We start from the raw sequence: 17,831 nt of genomic DNA, 5'->3' as shown, positions 1-17,831 counted from the left end.
CAGTGGAGAAAAGGAAAAAGGCCAGCAGTCTCATTCCTGTGGGCTATGAGCTCCTTTTCCCTTTGTGTTATTTCCCGAAGAAAAAGCCTCCAGCTTCATCGTTAGCAAATGTAAAAAAATACACTGCGTGTGTGTGTATGATATTTTTCAGCGGGGAGGAGCAAACAAGGCACAGGGACACAACGGAGCGAGGGCACAAACACCACAGTTTGGCCAGATCCAGTGGAGAGAAAAAAGACAAACGGCACAGAGAGAGGAGGCACGGAGACAACAACGAAGGAGGGTAAAAATCATCACGCAGGTCTAACACACACATTCACATAGTCTCAATGAGAAAACAGCAAAGATGACAGAATTATCATCATTGTCATGTATGTCCTCAGCAGCAGCAGAAAGGAAAGGAAGAATGGTGGTGAGGAAGGAGAGAGTCAGAGTAGAAAGAAAAGGAAAAGGGCCAGGAAAAAGAGGAAGGAAAAGGAGACCAACAAGATGTCCTCTGCTGACCATGAGAGGAAATTAAAGTCTGACTGACAGTCAGTCTCTCAGACTATTTAATGAGAGGAACTGCCTTGTGGCATCCTACTCTGTTTTATCAGAAAATGTGATTTTTATTAGAATAATATTGGAGAAGCTAAAGATAATTTTGTGCATGTATTGTACAGAAATGTTTATGTTGCACAAGCTTGTAGTGTGTTTTTGTTGAGTTGAAGTGGAGCTTTTAAGGAAGGCTTTTCTCACACAACTCTGTTTTTCAAATGACTTTATTGATCATTTAACCAAATGTACCATCAGATATACTACACAGGCCGAAGCGTGACAGACAGAACCACAGTGGAATGGCCTCAGACCATCCACTGATACACAGAAACCAAGTCAGTTTTTTTTTCTTAAAAGTAAGAAAATTAGTAAGGCCTCCACAATGTCACCTAATTAAATATTATCTTTTAACATGTTATGAACACATTGATCCATTACTTTTTTATATATTTTTTTGCCAGTGGTTGGATAATTTTGCCATAGCTTCTGAAATAAAAGAAAGAAACCTCAACACAGACGACTACTTGGCAACGTGTCCTCAGGTCAAACGGATGAAGAAGACAACCACTGTCAGTACAAACAGAATGGAGCCTATATTTAAAGGCCATACCACAAACAAACAAAAGAAACGTATTACAAGTGCTTGGATCAGTACTTTTTTAGACACCCAACATTTACAGTAAAGAAATGTGAGTCCAACTTAACGCATACCCTAATATATAACTACTGGAATTGGCAACGTGTTGTGTCTCCTCTCGATCCGCCCACCCCACTCACTGGATGCTGTGCCAGAGAATGATCATGTCCTCCAAACAGATAACACCAACATCCTGGTCAGAAGTGGCTCAGGCGTCAATCCTCCCCACATTCAGTGTACTCGGAGGGGGCAAGTTGACCTCTGGTAACAATCCAGTCTCCGAACTCCTGGCAAAGTCTCTGCTGTCCATCAGAAGTGAGATATCCACACAGCTATAACACTATTCTAAGCTTCTCCCGCACACAGCAAGCTTAGGGTGGTCAGCCAGTCTAAAGCTCTGCCTTCCACATTCCTCGGTCAATGCCGCTGAAGCAGCGCCAGGTGACTTGGAGCGCCGCTACAGCAGGCTGCCCGGCCAGGAGACGATGGTCAGGGTGATCCTGCCCCGGAGCTCCTTTAGAAGGCGCACCAACGCTGTGTGGGTCATCCCCCATGTACTCTTCCCGTTCACCTCGAGCAAGATGTCCCCACACCTGCACAGAGTGAGAGGGCCATTGAGAAAGCACGGTTAACATAGGGTTGTGTTAATTAACATCCAGAAATTACTTGACAGATATACATGTTAAAAAACAGGGAAATTTTAGGGTAGGGCCAGTGTCAAGTCTTCAAAAAGGGTTGGATAATAAGCCGAACACCAGACTGACTCATCATCTGCTCCTGAGAACATAATGACACCGTGTCCCACCAGCAAATGAGCGTCCTATTGTGTCCCGTAACAACGGAGCTCTCTGTCAACACTGAATCCATTAAATATGCACTTTTGTGACATCATATAAAAACAACAACATGCATCTATCAGCTGTGCGTTTGAGCTCAGACTAGAGACTTTACCTCTTAAAAGATGGATGAGTAGCCTACTTGCTATGTTCCTATAAATGTACTTTAAAACTGTAAGTAGGTTTAATTTTAGCATTGGTCTTTTACCAGAAGCTTTCAGCTCCGTGGCGATCTTTCTCCAGCCAGCTGCCTCCTTATTTTTTTTGTGGTGAAATAAGGAGGTATGTTACAGATAATTCCTCATTTTAACTTCACGAATCAGCCGTTCTTCAGTTATTGTCAGTGTCCGACACATGTTCAGCTCAAAATGGCGCACGGCATTGCTTGTTGCCAGTTAGGATACCTCTTTCGTCTGCTTTAAATCCAAAATGTTGTCTTGAGACCAATCCTGCCATGTCTCGTCTCATCACCCCAAAAACACAATAACTTTCTAGTATACAAACACAACATGTGCTGCTCTTCCCCCTCCCACCCTTACTGAAATTTGATCCCCTTCATGTTGCCGGCCTCAGCAACGCAGGAAATTGTGATGGCCTGTCAGACACTAGACATCAGTCTATTTGTAAACATAACATTATCTCTATCACATTGTCATATTGCTTATTACTAATGCAATACAAGTTGGATTTAGTGACATGACACCATCGGCACAGCTTCCTGATGTAGGCTACTTTTAAGTTTTCCAGAGCGTGTCAGTTCAGCTGGTTTGCATTCAGTCAAAGCGGTTTAAGCTCATGAACCAGAACGGACCGGCACACTTTGCAGATACAGGTTGTGTTGAAGCTAATCTAAAACATTTTGCTCACAGGAAATAACAGTAATAAAGTCTTCATACCTTATCCTGCCATCATTGTAGGCTGGCGTTCCCTCCACGATGGAGCGGATAAAAAAGGATTGATTGCAGTTGACCTCCTCCTGACCTCCCACGATACTGAAGCCCAGGCTGCCTGAAGTGCTCCGCCGCAGAACAATGTCTTTGCAGCAGTAGAGATGCCTACATGAGCCAAGAGAGATTAAAAACACTAATCTCTCAACTGCATCTTTAAATTATATATACAGTATATCCATACGGAGCGTGTGCACAGTAGCTAGAATCTGCTCCGAAGACAAAGGCCCGGCTGCTCTTTGAATGAAAGTGTGACTTTTCCTCTCAGGAGATGTGAAACAATGAGAATATTTGGACTTCTGTATCAGTCTCATAAAGATAGCCTAAGTCGAAATTACATTCAGATCCTTTTAGCTCCACTGCTGGTCTAGACTACATTCCCATGGTGACTCAGTACTCAGTTTTGACTCCTAATCAATTCACTGTTTGAGGAGAAACACATTTTTATTTCACTTGAAGCCGGAGCAGCAGTTGTTTATTGCAGTCAGCGTGCCACTGACACATTCCATTAAGATAAATTCATATGTTACAATCCGAGGGAAAGTTTTCTATTCTCAGAAGTTCCACTGATATAACAGCGGTGAATATTTAAGCTGAAAAGTTTGAAAGTATAATGAGTATTCTTTCCCCCAGCTGGCTCTGTCAAAATTTCAGTTTGCACCAGCTGGCAGAGGTCAAAAGGACCAACGTGGGGGGTGTAAATTATACTGGGCTCAGAAAAAAGTAGTAGACAAAGTAGAAAAATGTATATGGAGTGGACACAGAGACACAAACCGATGCTCACCTGGGTAGCTGCAGCCATGAAACCCACAGTGGCGAGTAATCGTCATTGGGCAGTGGGCTCTTGGTGCTGTCTGTGGGTGAGGGTGTGAGACAGGGTGGCAACGGGCACTCTTGCAGGCTGTCTTCCGGAGGACGCATCTCCAAGACCTTGAGCACAACGGGAGAGGAGGTGTTCTTCAAGTTGGCCACGGCTTCACCTCGCGTCACCCCCGTCAAGTCCACCCCGTTCACGTTTAACAAGATGTCACCTGCGGGAGGGAGGAAGTGGACAACACAGCTCATCCTCTGCCCGGGGTTACTGCCCTGATAAATGCTTTTCAAAAGACCTCATAGGACAGGGACTCATCATCTGCCTCTTTAATATTCAACACCCTTCCTGCTTACAACACAAAGGGGATGGAAACAGAGCGCCACCTGTGCTTTAAAAAGCCTCCTAGCAATAAAAGTGGTGCAAAGAAAAACAGACAGCACGGTCCAGCTTGCTAGTGAGCAACTCAAAGGACACGTTTGCCCTAGGCGGATATGCAAATGCAGATGAATAGTCTATTACAATACACAAACATGTTTTATAACCACACAAACAGAGACAGCTGCTGCTGCTCCAATGTCCCATATGAATACAGTTACGTGCACCTTGAACCATGCACAGGGCAAACAGAGACTCAATTTACTTCGGTTTTCATGAAGTCTTTATGTTGTTGTGATGCTCCATGACAGCTTTACTCTCATCCCTGTCATTAACAGAGCCTCAGATAGGAGGGATTCAGTGTGATGATTTAAGATGGTTATGCTGGAATCGGCAGCTGAGGCTAAAATCACTCACTCCCCTGCCTTCATCTGCATTATAGGATATCAAGACGGCTGCTAATACATCCAGTTATTTGCATACCGCTCTATGTTTTGCTCTATTTCAGAGCTGACTGATTTCATAGAACGCAATAATTAAGTTCTCCCAACAAATTCTCTGCAACACAATAAGTCCCGAGCGCTGCTATAGTCACGTTTGTTTGTGTTTTTGTTGATGTGCGTTAGAGCCAATTTACGGAGCACTGAACCACGGCAGCATCACTGAGTCTTTTTTTGCTGCCGGATGAATACACTTCATAATGAAACATGAATCATAAGTGTTCATCAATCACCCCCCTCTGTTATATACAAAGTAGTCATCACCAAAGCCAAATCCCTGACAGTCTGCCAGCCACAGAAGACGACAACCTCACAAAACAAATACACCATCCACTAAATGAATAATCATTTGCACAGAAGCGCTGAACACGACAATCCTTGTAATAAAGATTATGAGTAATATTCTGGTAATTACAAGATTGAGTGTGCAGGTAAGCGATGGGAAGAGACATGAAGAGGTTCAGTAGTCGTTCATTTTACCTTTGCGGATGGAGCCCTCCTGTCCCACCACTCCGTCTGAGTCCACATTTGTGACGTAAATGGGAAGGTCCCACCCTCGGCTGGACATGCCGCCTGCCACTGTCATACCCAGGGAGTCATACGGCTCCTTAGTCAGTGTAACTGTCTTCTCATAGCAGGCAGGCTTCTGACAAGAGTCCTTCACAGAGAATAGAAGACAGAGAGAGAGAGAGAGAAGTTGCAGTGAAACTATTTCTGCTAGTGCCAAAGTATTTGTCTCTTTGTTCCTTAAAATGAATGTATGTCTTTGATTAAAGAGGACAACCAGAAGAAGAAAATGAATCACCTAACACATGTACAAACAGATACATAACACATCAAAACAGGACTGTTGTGGATCTGAAAATATTAAAGGTCCAGTGTGTAAGATTTTGGGGGATTTAGTGGAATCTCATGGTGAGGACCGAACTGAAACCAGCTGAAACTTCTCCTGGTCAATATTTGGATTGTCTCGGAGGTTTTTACCAGGAGCTGATTTATCCTCAGAGGTTTCTTCTTCTCCAAAACAAACAGACCTGGTGAAACCCCGTAAAAACACTTAGTAAAGCAATTTCACATTACGAATCAGTGTTTCGATGACGCTATTTGGCATGTCGAGACAGGCTGTTAGCCTAGCACCTGCTAATCTAGATCTAGACGTTCAGGAGGTTTTTACTGGGAGCCGAATTATCTGCTTATTATCTATCTTAATAGATGAGGTCCCACTCCCTGTGTTGATATAAACAGCTCATTCTAAGGTAATGAAAACACAATGATACTTATTTTAAGGTGACTGTACACTAAGATAGACATAGTTATTATATTATATTATATTCCATATCTGCCAATATATCCCCCTAAAACATACAGACTGAATTTAACTGTACCGGTATTAGTCACATCGGATAATTAGTAATATATCTTAAAACGTGCAGGGTATTTCAGCCGACGTTGTCACCGTGGTGTCTTTCTTTGTGTATCCACATTCTTATAAACACAATAAATCAAGACCAAACATGATATCAACTTAATTGTTACAGCAAGGGCACCTTCCATAGACCTCATAATCTAATTAGATTGTGGAGCCACACATTTGCATATTAATAAAGGAATGTTTTCTCTGGGACTTGTGATAGCTCCTTAATGGTTGGAGAACTGATATGAATACCATCCATACTTTGCCATGGGAACAAGAGTCCAGTGACATAGACATAGTTGTTAATTAATGAACAACCTCATTAGCATAACTGGTATAATGTATAATATATGGTGGTTATATAGGGCACGAGGCAGCTCAAGTGCCTCTTCATTTGGTGCGCTCGTTCACTGTAGAGCAACTGATTTATTCATGGACGTCGTGTCGTGCGTTTTGGTTTGCTGAACGAGACTGTGTGTGGGATAAAGCGAGTGAGGTTTTATTTATGACGAGTGTGTTTGAGTGTCAGATGGGGGAGAGCAAAGGAGAGCAGAGTTGTAATGAATAACACACGGACACATTGAGGTTGATGGGATGTAGCTTGTGCCGCTTCGCTAATGTGCTGCATTCACACATTTCTGCTGCGTTCACAGCAGGAGATCACTTGTTGTCACGTGTCTGACCCCGGGGCACGGCACTGACTATAGCTGTGTGGACACTGTGCACACTCTCTGCCAAGCTATACTGTGTGTACTGTACACTACTGGGTGGTGTGCTTTGTGAGTACATATGTACATTATCATGAGCAAGGGTTTTGCATATTTTCTAAAATGGGGGCTTTCAGTGGTGGTAGAGACTCGTTTCTTTTTTGACATGATGAATGATCATTTGTATATAATTACTCATCATTGTGTTACATTGAATTTGTGAAGAATGTCTCGCATGTCTCCACAGTGAACAAAGAATCCAAAAAATATTTGTTTTTGGAAACTTGCGGTGGCCGAGAGAGGTCACAACACAGGCAAGACGCTGAACGCTGCGCAAAAACGAAAACACACGCCAAATTGAAGACGACGACGGAAATGTTTCCAGGGGGACTGCAATCACTCACGGACCTGCTTTTGGCCGCCAAAAACAACTTAGATGCTTGGTCAGAAAGTTCAATTTATTAATGCTAACATTATAGAGGATCAAGTTATTTGCACTACTTCAGACCTTCGTCTTGAGGAAAGTCTGGAAATGTCAACAACCAGTAAGTTCGTCACTGATTACGGTCCCCCTGGAAACATTTCCGTTGTCGTCTTCAATTTGGCGTGTGTTTTCGTTTTTGCGCAGCCTTCAGCTTCTTGCCTGTGTTGTGAGGATTTGCATTGCGTTATCTCATTTGCCTGTGTTGTGAGGATTTGCAGCGTATTTGTTGCGAAATCGATGAATGTATTTTCTGAATTTGGGGGTGTTTTCTTAATGCGCGGGTGTTGTGTGGATTTGCGGGTGTTGTGGAGTTTGCGTGTGTTGTGACCTCTCTCGGCCACCGTAGAAACTACTTAACATGCGACTGGATAAATAAAACGTGGATTATACTGCACAAGTTGTGTTGGAGTTTGTAAATTAATGTTCTTCGCTCATCGTGAAGACACACAAGAAAAACAAATTCTTTTTCTGAAATTCAATGCAACACGGGGCGAATAATTGACAAACAAATGGTCTTTGGGGCGTGAAATATTCCTTCAGTTCTGACTATTTTCAAAGGAATACTTAGACATTTTGGTAAATACGCTTATTTTCTTACTTGCTGAAAGTTAGATGTGATGATCAATACCTCTGTCAGGGATGTACGGTAAATATGAAGCTACATGAAGCTTTGCTCAGCTTTGCATAAAAACCTGAAGTAGGGGAAACAGCTGGCACAGAGGGTACTGTAACGACCAGGACCTCTAAAGGTCACCAATTAACACATTACATCTCCTTTGATTATACTGTGTTTTTTTTCGGAGGTTGTGTGCCAGACTATTTCTAGTCCAGGCACATTGACTTTTAATTAACAAGTTATTAGTGAGCTTTAGAAGTGCTGTCTGATAGGATTTGATTACCTTTGGACAGATCCAAGCTAGCTTTCCCCCCTGTCTCAAGTTAAGGAACTAAGCTAACTGGCTGCTGGCTGCAGCATCATAGTCACTGTACGCTAGTTTTTTTTTTTCCAAGGAGAGCGATGGCATGGCGAAGGCATGATCCACCCTACTCATCCTCTGATTGGCTAGTACTTGTTGATGTAAGAATGTCAGGGGAAGCCAATCAGAGGCAGAGTAAGGCAGAATAGGGTGGGATGTCTTCACCAGAGGAGAGATATTAAATTATTTCACAGGGTATTTAGCCCAAAATGTGTGTCATTTGACAGAAGGTACATGTAAAGTGTATTTTTAAGGATGGGGATCGAGAAAGCCTTTTTGTCTGTCTGCCTGCCTTTAAAAACTAAATTTGAAATCACACATTTTCAGCTTGAAATAGATTCACACAAGGTTCAGTAAGGAACTGTGAAAGGTCTTTCACGGAGGGATTGTGGAAGACACACACATTGTGGGTTGTTTTCTGTGTGCTGAAAAAAAAAAGATGGCTGATATGGATACAACTATTCTCTGAGAGGAAGATTGCCCGGCGGTACTGCTTGAATGACATGCTCAGCTTTGATGGCGGAATAATACCTCCATGGATCATTTGCACCTGAAAGGGAGTATTTATCATGGGGAGTGGAGACAGAGGAACAAAGCTTGTCTCTGTGGATTGGTACAGTTCTTGTCTCGTGTGTACGTGTCTGCTCACCAGTAGTGTTTGCTCTATATCCACAGGGGAATATGGTGGGGGACCGTCCATTCCCCACGGAGCTTCTTGTAAGATGTCTGGGGTGGGCAGGCAGATCTGACGGGACACGATGAAGTGGACGCCTTCCTCACTAGCCTGGAGAATATTGAGAGACAGCAAAGTTCAGGCATGAGTTGCAAATGATACGAAGGCAATAGACATTTTAAAGCAACATTGACACAACTCTCATGTTTGCCTGTTTGTGTCAGGTTAGTTTAGCGTAGTACAAAGACTGAAAACAGGAAAACAGCTAGCCTGGATTTATTTTATTTAACAGAAATGTTAAAAAAAATTGGCACATAATCACCTGCAAAATGGCGAATTGTTGCATTTTGGGTTTTGTACAAATTAAACAAATGAAAGGGCTCTGATAACAAGCCAATGGTCGGCTGAAACAGAAGTGAGGAAAACAAACAAACGGCTAAAGTCAAGGCGATGTTGTTAAGCAGGAATGGTTTGTAACTGGGTGCAGTATTGTTCACAAGCGCACAGTAAATATCCATTGTGGATGATGTAAAGTGATGCAGCAGTTGCCCTTTGACACCACTAGTTCATTGATGACAGTTTATTGTGTGTGGGCCTTTAGAGCCAGACTACCTGTTCCTCCCTGATTATGCTATGCTAAGCTAACCAGCTGCTGGCTGTAGCCTTGTTGAATGGACAGATATGAAAGTGGTATCAATCTTCTCATCTAACTCTCGCCCAGAAAAAAAATAAGCACATTTCCCAAAAAAGTTGAACTCTCCCTTTAAAACAGGTCCTAAAATTGTTGTTAAAGGGCTAGTATACTGACATAACAAATTGGGATTTCATTTGAGATGTTCACATTGAAAATTACATTTAAAAATTGCATTTTATTCTTTTGGAGGGGGTGAAACAGCCCTTTAAGGAGAAATTCACAGGAAATCATGATCAGTTATTGTTTAAATTCACTGCCATTCAGTAGCAACCTACTTTGTAAGTGTACTTTTTGTGAGTCAGACTCATTCACACATTCACATGCAAGATGTCCAACAGACACAGAGACAGACTGGCTGCGTCCCTTTCCCCCCTGCACTCTGTCATTCCTCTGAGACTTCCCGTGGTTTCTGTAGCACAGAGCTGACTCCAGAATTAGCCAGTCCAGCCCATTATTGCCCTAACTGGACTAATTTAATTTCTTCCCTGCCAGTTGTTAATCTCTGACAGAAAGTGCCTGCTCTGAGAGGCCATGTTGGCTCCACAGAGACCCAGAAGAGGCCAGTCAGACTGCTCAGACAGGAACTCTGGGCCCAGAGACCCTGCACAGTCAGCCGCAAACACACAGCAATTAACCACGATTAACCACAAACACACAACCATTGACTGGCATCAACCAGGAACCAGAGGCAGCAGCATGGCCTGGTCCATTAGGGAATCACCACAATTAAATACTATTAACTGCAGCGAGTGCAGACACAACAGCACAGCACAACACAATTAGCCTGAATCACCACAATTATCTTTAATACCTCAGGGACCCGGGTAAGAACAGAACACAGTTGTTTATGGTCTGTAACAACATGTGGACTAATTTGACTGTGACAACTATGAACTTTCTATAAAATGCTAAGAGCTGCTATAATCATTTCGTTTTGAGGAGGAGTTGCTAACTGACCTGGATAAGCAGAGCAGCATGTTCTGGTGCTCCATAACGTAGATCGTGCCCGTTGATAGCCAACACGCGGTCGCCAACACACAACTGTCCGTCGCGTGCTGCCAGGCCGCCCTCCAGTAGGTGAAAGATGTAGACGCCATGCTCTTCCGGCCGCCTCACTAGCTTAATCCCCAGCTGCTCATCTGGAGTGGATTTATTCAGGACCACATGGATGCTATCATCCCTCAAGGGATGGTGGGGCAGGCCGTGAGATGGGTGGCCCGCGGCGACATCATGGCCATGCCCGTGGCCGTGTGGGTGGCTGTGTGAATGTGAGCGATAGCGATGGCGCTGTTCTCTTAGCACTGTTAGTCGGAGGAGCTGGCAGGGCTGTTTGAGGGTTGCCACGGCGTAGCAGTGGGGTACGTTGCTGATGTCAATGCCATTTACCTGAGAGGGCAACAGAGATGCAGTTTAAAACTGACTTTGGTTGCTTCTTATTGAGTTGTGGTACAAATTTTGACTGTGATACCTTCAGGATCATGTCCCCAGGCAGCAGGCGTCCATCCCGAGCAATGACACCTTCTCTGTAGATATCCTGGATGAGGATGCGAACCAACGGGGTCTCATTGCCGCCGACGATGCTGATGGCCAGCGGCTCTGAAGCATCTACCCGTGTGATCTTAATACTGGTAAGTTCACCGTCAGGAATCAGGTGATGCAGCTGAGGAAGAGCCAGCACTAAGGGAGAAGGTGCAGGAGGAGAGAAAGGCTGAGTTTTACTGTACAGTGACAAGAAAAACCAAGTCTGACAAAGAGCCAAATATAACAAGGGAGGAAGTGGGAGAAAGTGAGGGAAAGAGAGACACATTGAGGGGGAAAGAGTGGTAGACAGCAGTGGAGAGGTTCTGCAGTGGAGCCAGCTGTCTCTACTCCCTCAGGTTACTAAAACAAACTTGTACAAGCCGAGAGGGGAAATTTACTTGGCTGATTATCCTGCTCGATGTTTGTATCATTAGTCACATACATCTGTACCAAGTATGCTTGGGAAAACCCGCAATTTCAAATTTCCACAAGGTTATTACATGGGCGGGGGTGCAAAGAGTGTTATAATTCGGACAAACTTTGCACTTATTCTGACCACTCCGCAGTGAAAATATAAATCCTAAAAGGCAGTTATGTTATATTTTTCTTGAAATCTGCACAAGATAGTCACAAAAGTTTGACTTTAAGACTTTAAATTTGCATTTGTAGTTGATTTTTTTCACTTATTTTTACCTCATGACTCGGATCAGGATTCTGTAATAACAATATATGCAGGATGTTAACTTCACGTGTAAGTAAGATTACTATGCATACAAAACCTCTCTGTAATACTTCAAATTCCTGAGAAATATGTACTTGTCTGCTATTCAGTTGTGCAAGCTGCCCTCATGCCCGGGAGTGAATTCCACTCAACAGCAGAGTGACACATCCTAAACTGGACCATGTGGAGGTGGGTGGGGATCTTTTACGACTACTATGGCCAACAGCTTTGGCCAATAAATAACAGAGAAGATGTATTCCTCATCTTATTTCTTTTTCTTTGGTTATGAAGAATGTCTCTGTCTCTCCTTATTCCTCAGCGGCCTGTCTCCCTCTGTGTCTCTAGCTCCGTAGCCTCAGTCGCTTCGTTCTACTCACGCTGCACTTTCTCCGTTCCAAAGTCAATATTTTGTCTTTATCGCAGCAGATTGCTTCTGGGGTGGAGACCACTAACACAGAGACCTGCAGCTATTATATAACCCTTCCTCCTCTCCATCACACACCCTTTCAACCTCTCTCAACGTCTTCCTTCATCCCATCTTTCCTCTCTTTTTTTCCATCTTTGGGGACATTGCTATGGCTTTATTTGTTTCCTTATCTCCATTGTCTTTTACCGTATCTGCTCTTCCCTCCATTTGTTCTGTATGGGTCTATCTCTACTTCAGCCTTCCATCCTCTCCGTCTATCTTTGTCTCTCCAGCGGCAGGCAATGAATATTTAATCTATTCTCTCAGCCTCCTCAGTGATGGCCTCAGAGAATAATCTAGTCCCTGATCGTTCGTCATCCTTCATTCTTACGCAATACCACATTCCTTCTCCTCTTCTCGTCACGCTGCAGTTCTACTTCGACATTATGCTCTCTTATGGTTGACTATATGTCCTCCACTTTACTGTCTAGAGCGTCTGGCTGTGGATATTACATTAAATATCTCTAGAGCACATTTTCCTCCTACAAAGCATCCTATGGATCTACCATGTCAAGAGCACTGTGCACCCTGGGGACTACTCCATCAAGTTGGTGCAAACCTGTTGACCCTGGCTGTGTTGGAGGTCGAAGGAGAGGAGGAGGGGATACGGGATGAGTGGAAAGGGGGGTGAAGATGGAGAAGAAGGAGATATAGGAGGAGAAGAACTGGAGGTGGAGAAGAGAAGGTCATCCTCTCCAGTGACCTCCTGTATCCCATCCCTGTCTAAAGTGCCTCAGGCTACCACTCTTCCTCTGATCCGTCTCTAGCGATGCACCAGTGGACTTATGCAATCTGCAGCTGAATTATTAAAGAAACATATGCTACTGTTACACTGCAGGCTCCCAGCCGTGTCACCCTCCTCGCACAGCTGAGGGAACATCACAAATACACACATTTGGAAACACGCGCACACGTTGAGCTGTCTCCCTGGAGCCCTCTTCGGGGAATCATCAAAGTGCAAATGCAGCAGTGACATCAACACACAACAATGCACGACACAAGCCCAAAAATGTACATGTTAAGTAACAAAGGCAAGAGAAGAGATGAGATGCAGGCCTTGATCCCTACCTTCCTGTGGCACACTGGAATTCCTGGCATTGTCTCTCTCCTCGGATGTTTCATTGCTCACTGCGGTGCCACTCTTTGTCCTCCGCAGGACGCTGAATGCTCGGTTCAACCTCCTGAAGGAACGGCTTCTCACTGAAGAACGGTCAAAATTTCTGACTGCAAAGAAAACAGGGGAGAAAACAGAGGCACTTTATAGATTACCTCACACTCAACATGCCCGGACTTGTCTGAATCTGCCTCCTCACAGCCAATCAAATGCCTCCTCGTGGCTTAGGGAATGAGATCAGTGTTGGTGTGTTGGTGAATAGATAAAATACCTGTCTTATACAAGAGGCCCAGTTTGAATGGTGCTATTGTAAAATAACATTGCACAACTGTGGTAAATTTTCAGCAGTCATTTCCCCCTTCATTTTAATGATAGTGAGATAAACAGAGGGATGCCGCTCCTTGTGTTTTGATCTCTAGTAGGGCCATAGAGCAAAGAGACAGTGTATCCCTGTTATATTTGTATCGTGCATGTGCACGAGGATGCGCAAGGACACACATGTGCAGCGTGTTACACATCCTTGCCACAAGTCTCAGGCTATTCAGCTGATTGACAGCTGGTGACCGCAACGCAACAGCCCCCACAGAGGCAAGAAAGGCTGCCAGCAAGAAAACATGATCCCTGCAATAACTTTTTTCTTTCGTCACGCTGGGGCAGCAGAAACTAGTTATGAACACAACATCGACATATCGTCACCTTTTAAGTCAATATGCAGAATGTCTTAGCAAACAGTAGCATGTTTACAAGTCCAGCAGTTATGGAGCAACATTATCAATTTGCTTTTAGTTCATTTTTGGTCTCTGCCCACTCCTAAGGGAAATATCTGGCTCTTTAGCTGCTCCACTGTGTTCACCAGCTAGTCGGTTGGTGCTCAGCTAGTCTTGGAATCCATCGGCTATCGTCTCATGATGATTAAGGGTGCAATGGCAAATATTTTGCAGGTGTAGCCAGCAGATATCTGGCCAAGATTTTCTCTTCTTTGCACTGCTCATTGTTTACAGTCAATGAGCAACTTGAGACAGGTCTAGACAACACTTGGCTGATCTCTCTAAACAAATATCTGCATATGAATGCAGATCAATTACAAAAAGCTAATAAAAAGCTAAATTGTTGACAGATGATAGCCGATGGGTACCAAGATTGCATTTCAGCCAATGCGTTCCGCCTTGTTTTCTCTTCAAACAGACTGTTTATCTGCAGGCAACCAAAGCCTGCGCAGACATGATTGGTCAACAGTACTCAGACTACAAACAGAAAACTTATGGTGCCAAATAAAAAGATGTCTTGTACAGTTGCCTAAACATTCTGCATACATACTAAAATATCTGTTTATAGAGATCAGTGCTGAGCAGGTAGTGTACAGTGGGTTTGTGGAGGCTTTTGATGAAAACAGCTGCCTGCTGCAGCAGAAAATAACTATCAGAGCAGTGAGAGTGAAACAAAACAGTCAAGTTGAGCTGAAACTCACTTGCCGACTATTTCCTTCCTGGTTCAGTTCTCATGTCTAAATTCAGAGTGTCTCCTGATACTGAGCACCGATCAATTATAAGTGCTCTCTTTTTTCCTACGGTGAAAATCTGTATATCTCACTGTGTGGAACTTATGGAAATCATTTTATGTAAGGTAATGTGTCAGCGGCTCATTCTGATATAAATTGATTTAACTGTAACTGATAGTGGAAACATTTAAATTGACACTGACAAATAAATTGCATGTAGTGTGGATTGGTTATGTCATGGCTGATACTCAATCTGCTTCAGAGGTCGGTATGTGTCTCAATCAATCAATCAATTTTATTTATAAAGCCCAATATCACAAATCACAAGTTGCCTCACAGGGCTTTACAGCATACAACATCCCTCTGTCCTTTGGACCCTCACAGCGGATAAGGAAAAACTCCCCAAAAAAAACCCTTTAACGGTGTCTGTGTCCATGCAGTGCATTTGATCGGGCATCCTTACATAAATGTAAACAATACAGAATTTAAAAAGATCAGCCCTCCAAATGTTTTATGAGGAAGGAAATAAAGTTGTTCAACCTCAAGGATGCAAAGTGCATTCTGGTGAGAAACACTAGAGTAAACACAACTTAGTTTACAAGAAATCACAGCGCACCTTAAAGGCAAAAGTTGAGACAGATTTAGTTTTTTTTTTTGCTGACAGGCTTGTGTTTTTTCTGAAGCCCTCTGTGACTCCCACTGTGTCACTGCGGTGGTCTCAGTGAAAGGCACGAGGACACTGTGTTTTTCTGCTTCCAGTCCATCCTTTTCAGTTGAGGTTTGTTTGTTGCACAACTTTCAACAAGCTCCAATAAAATATCTTTTATGTGTGTGTGTGTGTGTGTGTGTGTGTGTGTGTGTGTGTGTGTAAGAGCTGCTTTCAACCAGTGGCTCTTTAATTAATAAAGCCAATCTGTGCTGAGTATAGTTATACGGTTGCGTAACTTCAGCGGTGATGTAACACACTGTGGACTCTAGTGACCACATCCAAAACAGACCTTTCCTGTGAGACTGTTGTCTGGTACTTTGCTTTTCTCAGAAAAAGACTGGCAGGCTCCAGGAGGCTGCAGTGGATAAGCAGCAGCCCCAGCCTGGCTGCACTGAGCACGGGGCAGCATGCCTCTGCAGCGCCCCTCCCTCCCTCTGCGGGCTCTGGGAGATGCGAGAGCTCCTGACAGCCACATTATTCTTTAAAAGCGCCAGCCGCTTCTGGAGCTGTCAGCTTGTTCAGCAGTAGTGGCGCTTATGGTGGTTGTGGGCGCTCAGCCGGCCGGGTCTAAAGTGCTGGTGCAGCGTCATTTGGTGTCCCCACTGCACGTACGCTCACGGTAGTGGGGGGGTTGGGGGAGGGATGGAGGGGCAGAGAGGAACACTCGTGACTGCTTCCTGGTTTCACAGGTGGGAGAAATGGAAGGAGAGGGGTGATCACGTCATTGGGCATTAACACACACTTGCATCAGGCTATATTTAACCCACCTCTCCTTCCATTTCTCCTTGACTGCATAATGTACCTGCCCTCTCAGTGACTTTCCCTCGCTCTGTGTTTCTCTGTTGTTTTCCACAAAGAGAGTTTTTATGGATTGGTGAAAAAAACAAGGCAGTAGAGCTAATTGGCTAATAGGATTTCTATCAGAGACCATTAGAAAGAACAAAGACTGTATTTGAGGTTGAACGAACACCTGCGTTATACGTTGTAAGTCTGCAGGTGTAAATGTATGTTTGAACATAGATCACTGGCTTGTGGTTTTGACCGGGAGACTATGTAACTGTGACCAGAGAGCTCTCTACTCTGTATTGATTTTCAATCTGTCACTCTGGCAAACACACTCCCTGTAGCTCCCTCTCTCTCTTTCGCACGCCTCAGATAACTACAGAGTAACGTCATGCAGGACCGAACATGACCACGCACAAACATCCGTTCGCCCACTCACACTCACTCTTCTTGCTGCTGCTGCGGGCGGCCAGGCTGGTCGTGCTGCCTGACTGACTGTTGTCCTCCATGCTGGGGTCGAAGGCGGGGTTGACCAGACCGGGCTCGTCTGATAGGAGTGCCACGGCGGCGGAGGTGGGGCCATCGTTGGGCAGCGTGGCGATGGTGAGTTCTGACGTGCTGTCGGTGCATTCGCCCTCCTGCGAGCGCCGCTTCCTGTCTGCTGATAGCCCATAGTGAGAGGCCCCTTTACACCTGCACACAAGGGTCAAAAGGTCAGTCTGAGATTACACAGTTGGCATGATGCAGTTAATAGTGGACATGTTGATGAATTGATGACAGTGATGATCTGACACCAAGTGGCGAGCTCTGGGGCTGAAAAATGAAGTCAACATGAAAGTGCCCAAAGAAAAACAAAAAACAAACCACACACACAAAAAACAGCAGTTCCTCTAATGGCCACTTGAGGCTGGCTCCAAGGGCGAGTCAGTCCTCACAGACCCCATGTTAAAATGTCCAACTCAATAGTAGAAGTAATCATGTTTACAGCCTGCTACAAAAAAAGTGTTTATGGTCTCCACAGCTAATCTTTTTTTTGCTTTTTGGTTGCTAACAAGAACGCCATCACGCTGGACACAGCTTTACAGCCTCGTTGTGGTGGTGACGTTAAGTCATGCTACCATGGTATAGTTCATTTATAGCCTAACGTTAGATTTTTACCTCTGGCGATTGCATTTACGTCGCAAAAATCTTAAAGTGGTGCTCATTGGTTTAGAGACAAGATTATCTTGCTGAACAAAACGTGTAAGTATCATAAACATTTGTTTGCCACAGAGCCTATTTTCTGCAATAACCCAAAAAAATCCAGTGAGAAAATCCTACAGGCTTTTTCACAAGGAACCACAGCGACGCTAACTTCCATGTCAGCCTACAAAAAAACTATCATCCCTGCAGCACTCTATGCACCGCACCAAACAAGCTAGCAG

At 44.1% G+C, this 17,831-nt stretch overlaps 1 protein-coding gene across 4 annotated transcripts in view; it reads right to left on the bottom strand.

Annotated features, from left to right (window-relative positions):
• Window positions 1-745: 745 nt before the first annotated feature.
• lnx1 (ligand of numb-protein X 1) overlaps window positions 746-17,831 on the bottom strand; it is a 47,097-nt gene continuing 30,011 nt past the window's right edge. For 2 of the 4 annotated variants that reach the window (XM_033622154.2, XM_033622156.2), the window contains 9 exons: window positions 16,847-17,100; window positions 13,372-13,527; window positions 11,064-11,272; window positions 10,553-10,981; window positions 8,878-9,012; window positions 5,127-5,304; window positions 3,742-3,988; window positions 2,907-3,065; window positions 746-1,767 (listed from right to left, as the gene is read on the bottom strand). In XM_033622154.2, coding sequence (XP_033478045.2) covers window positions 1,632-1,767; window positions 2,907-3,065; window positions 3,742-3,988; window positions 5,127-5,304; window positions 8,878-9,012; window positions 10,553-10,981; window positions 11,064-11,272; window positions 13,372-13,527; window positions 16,847-17,100 — 1,903 coding nt within the window. In that variant the 3' untranslated portion in view covers window positions 746-1,631. The remainder of the gene's footprint in view (window positions 1,768-2,906; window positions 3,066-3,741; window positions 3,989-5,126; window positions 5,305-8,877; window positions 9,013-10,552; window positions 10,982-11,063; window positions 11,273-13,371; window positions 13,528-16,846; window positions 17,101-17,831) is intronic. The other 2 variants (XM_033622155.2, XM_033622157.2) reach the window with 1 other exon arrangement.

The sequence above is a fragment of the Epinephelus lanceolatus genome, chromosome 6, assembly GCF_041903045.1.
Source record: "Epinephelus lanceolatus isolate andai-2023 chromosome 6, ASM4190304v1, whole genome shotgun sequence".
In the NCBI taxonomy this organism is placed as follows: Eukaryota; Metazoa; Chordata; class Actinopteri; order Perciformes; family Serranidae; genus Epinephelus; species Epinephelus lanceolatus.
This window is presented reverse-complemented; position numbering and strand designations above follow the sequence as displayed.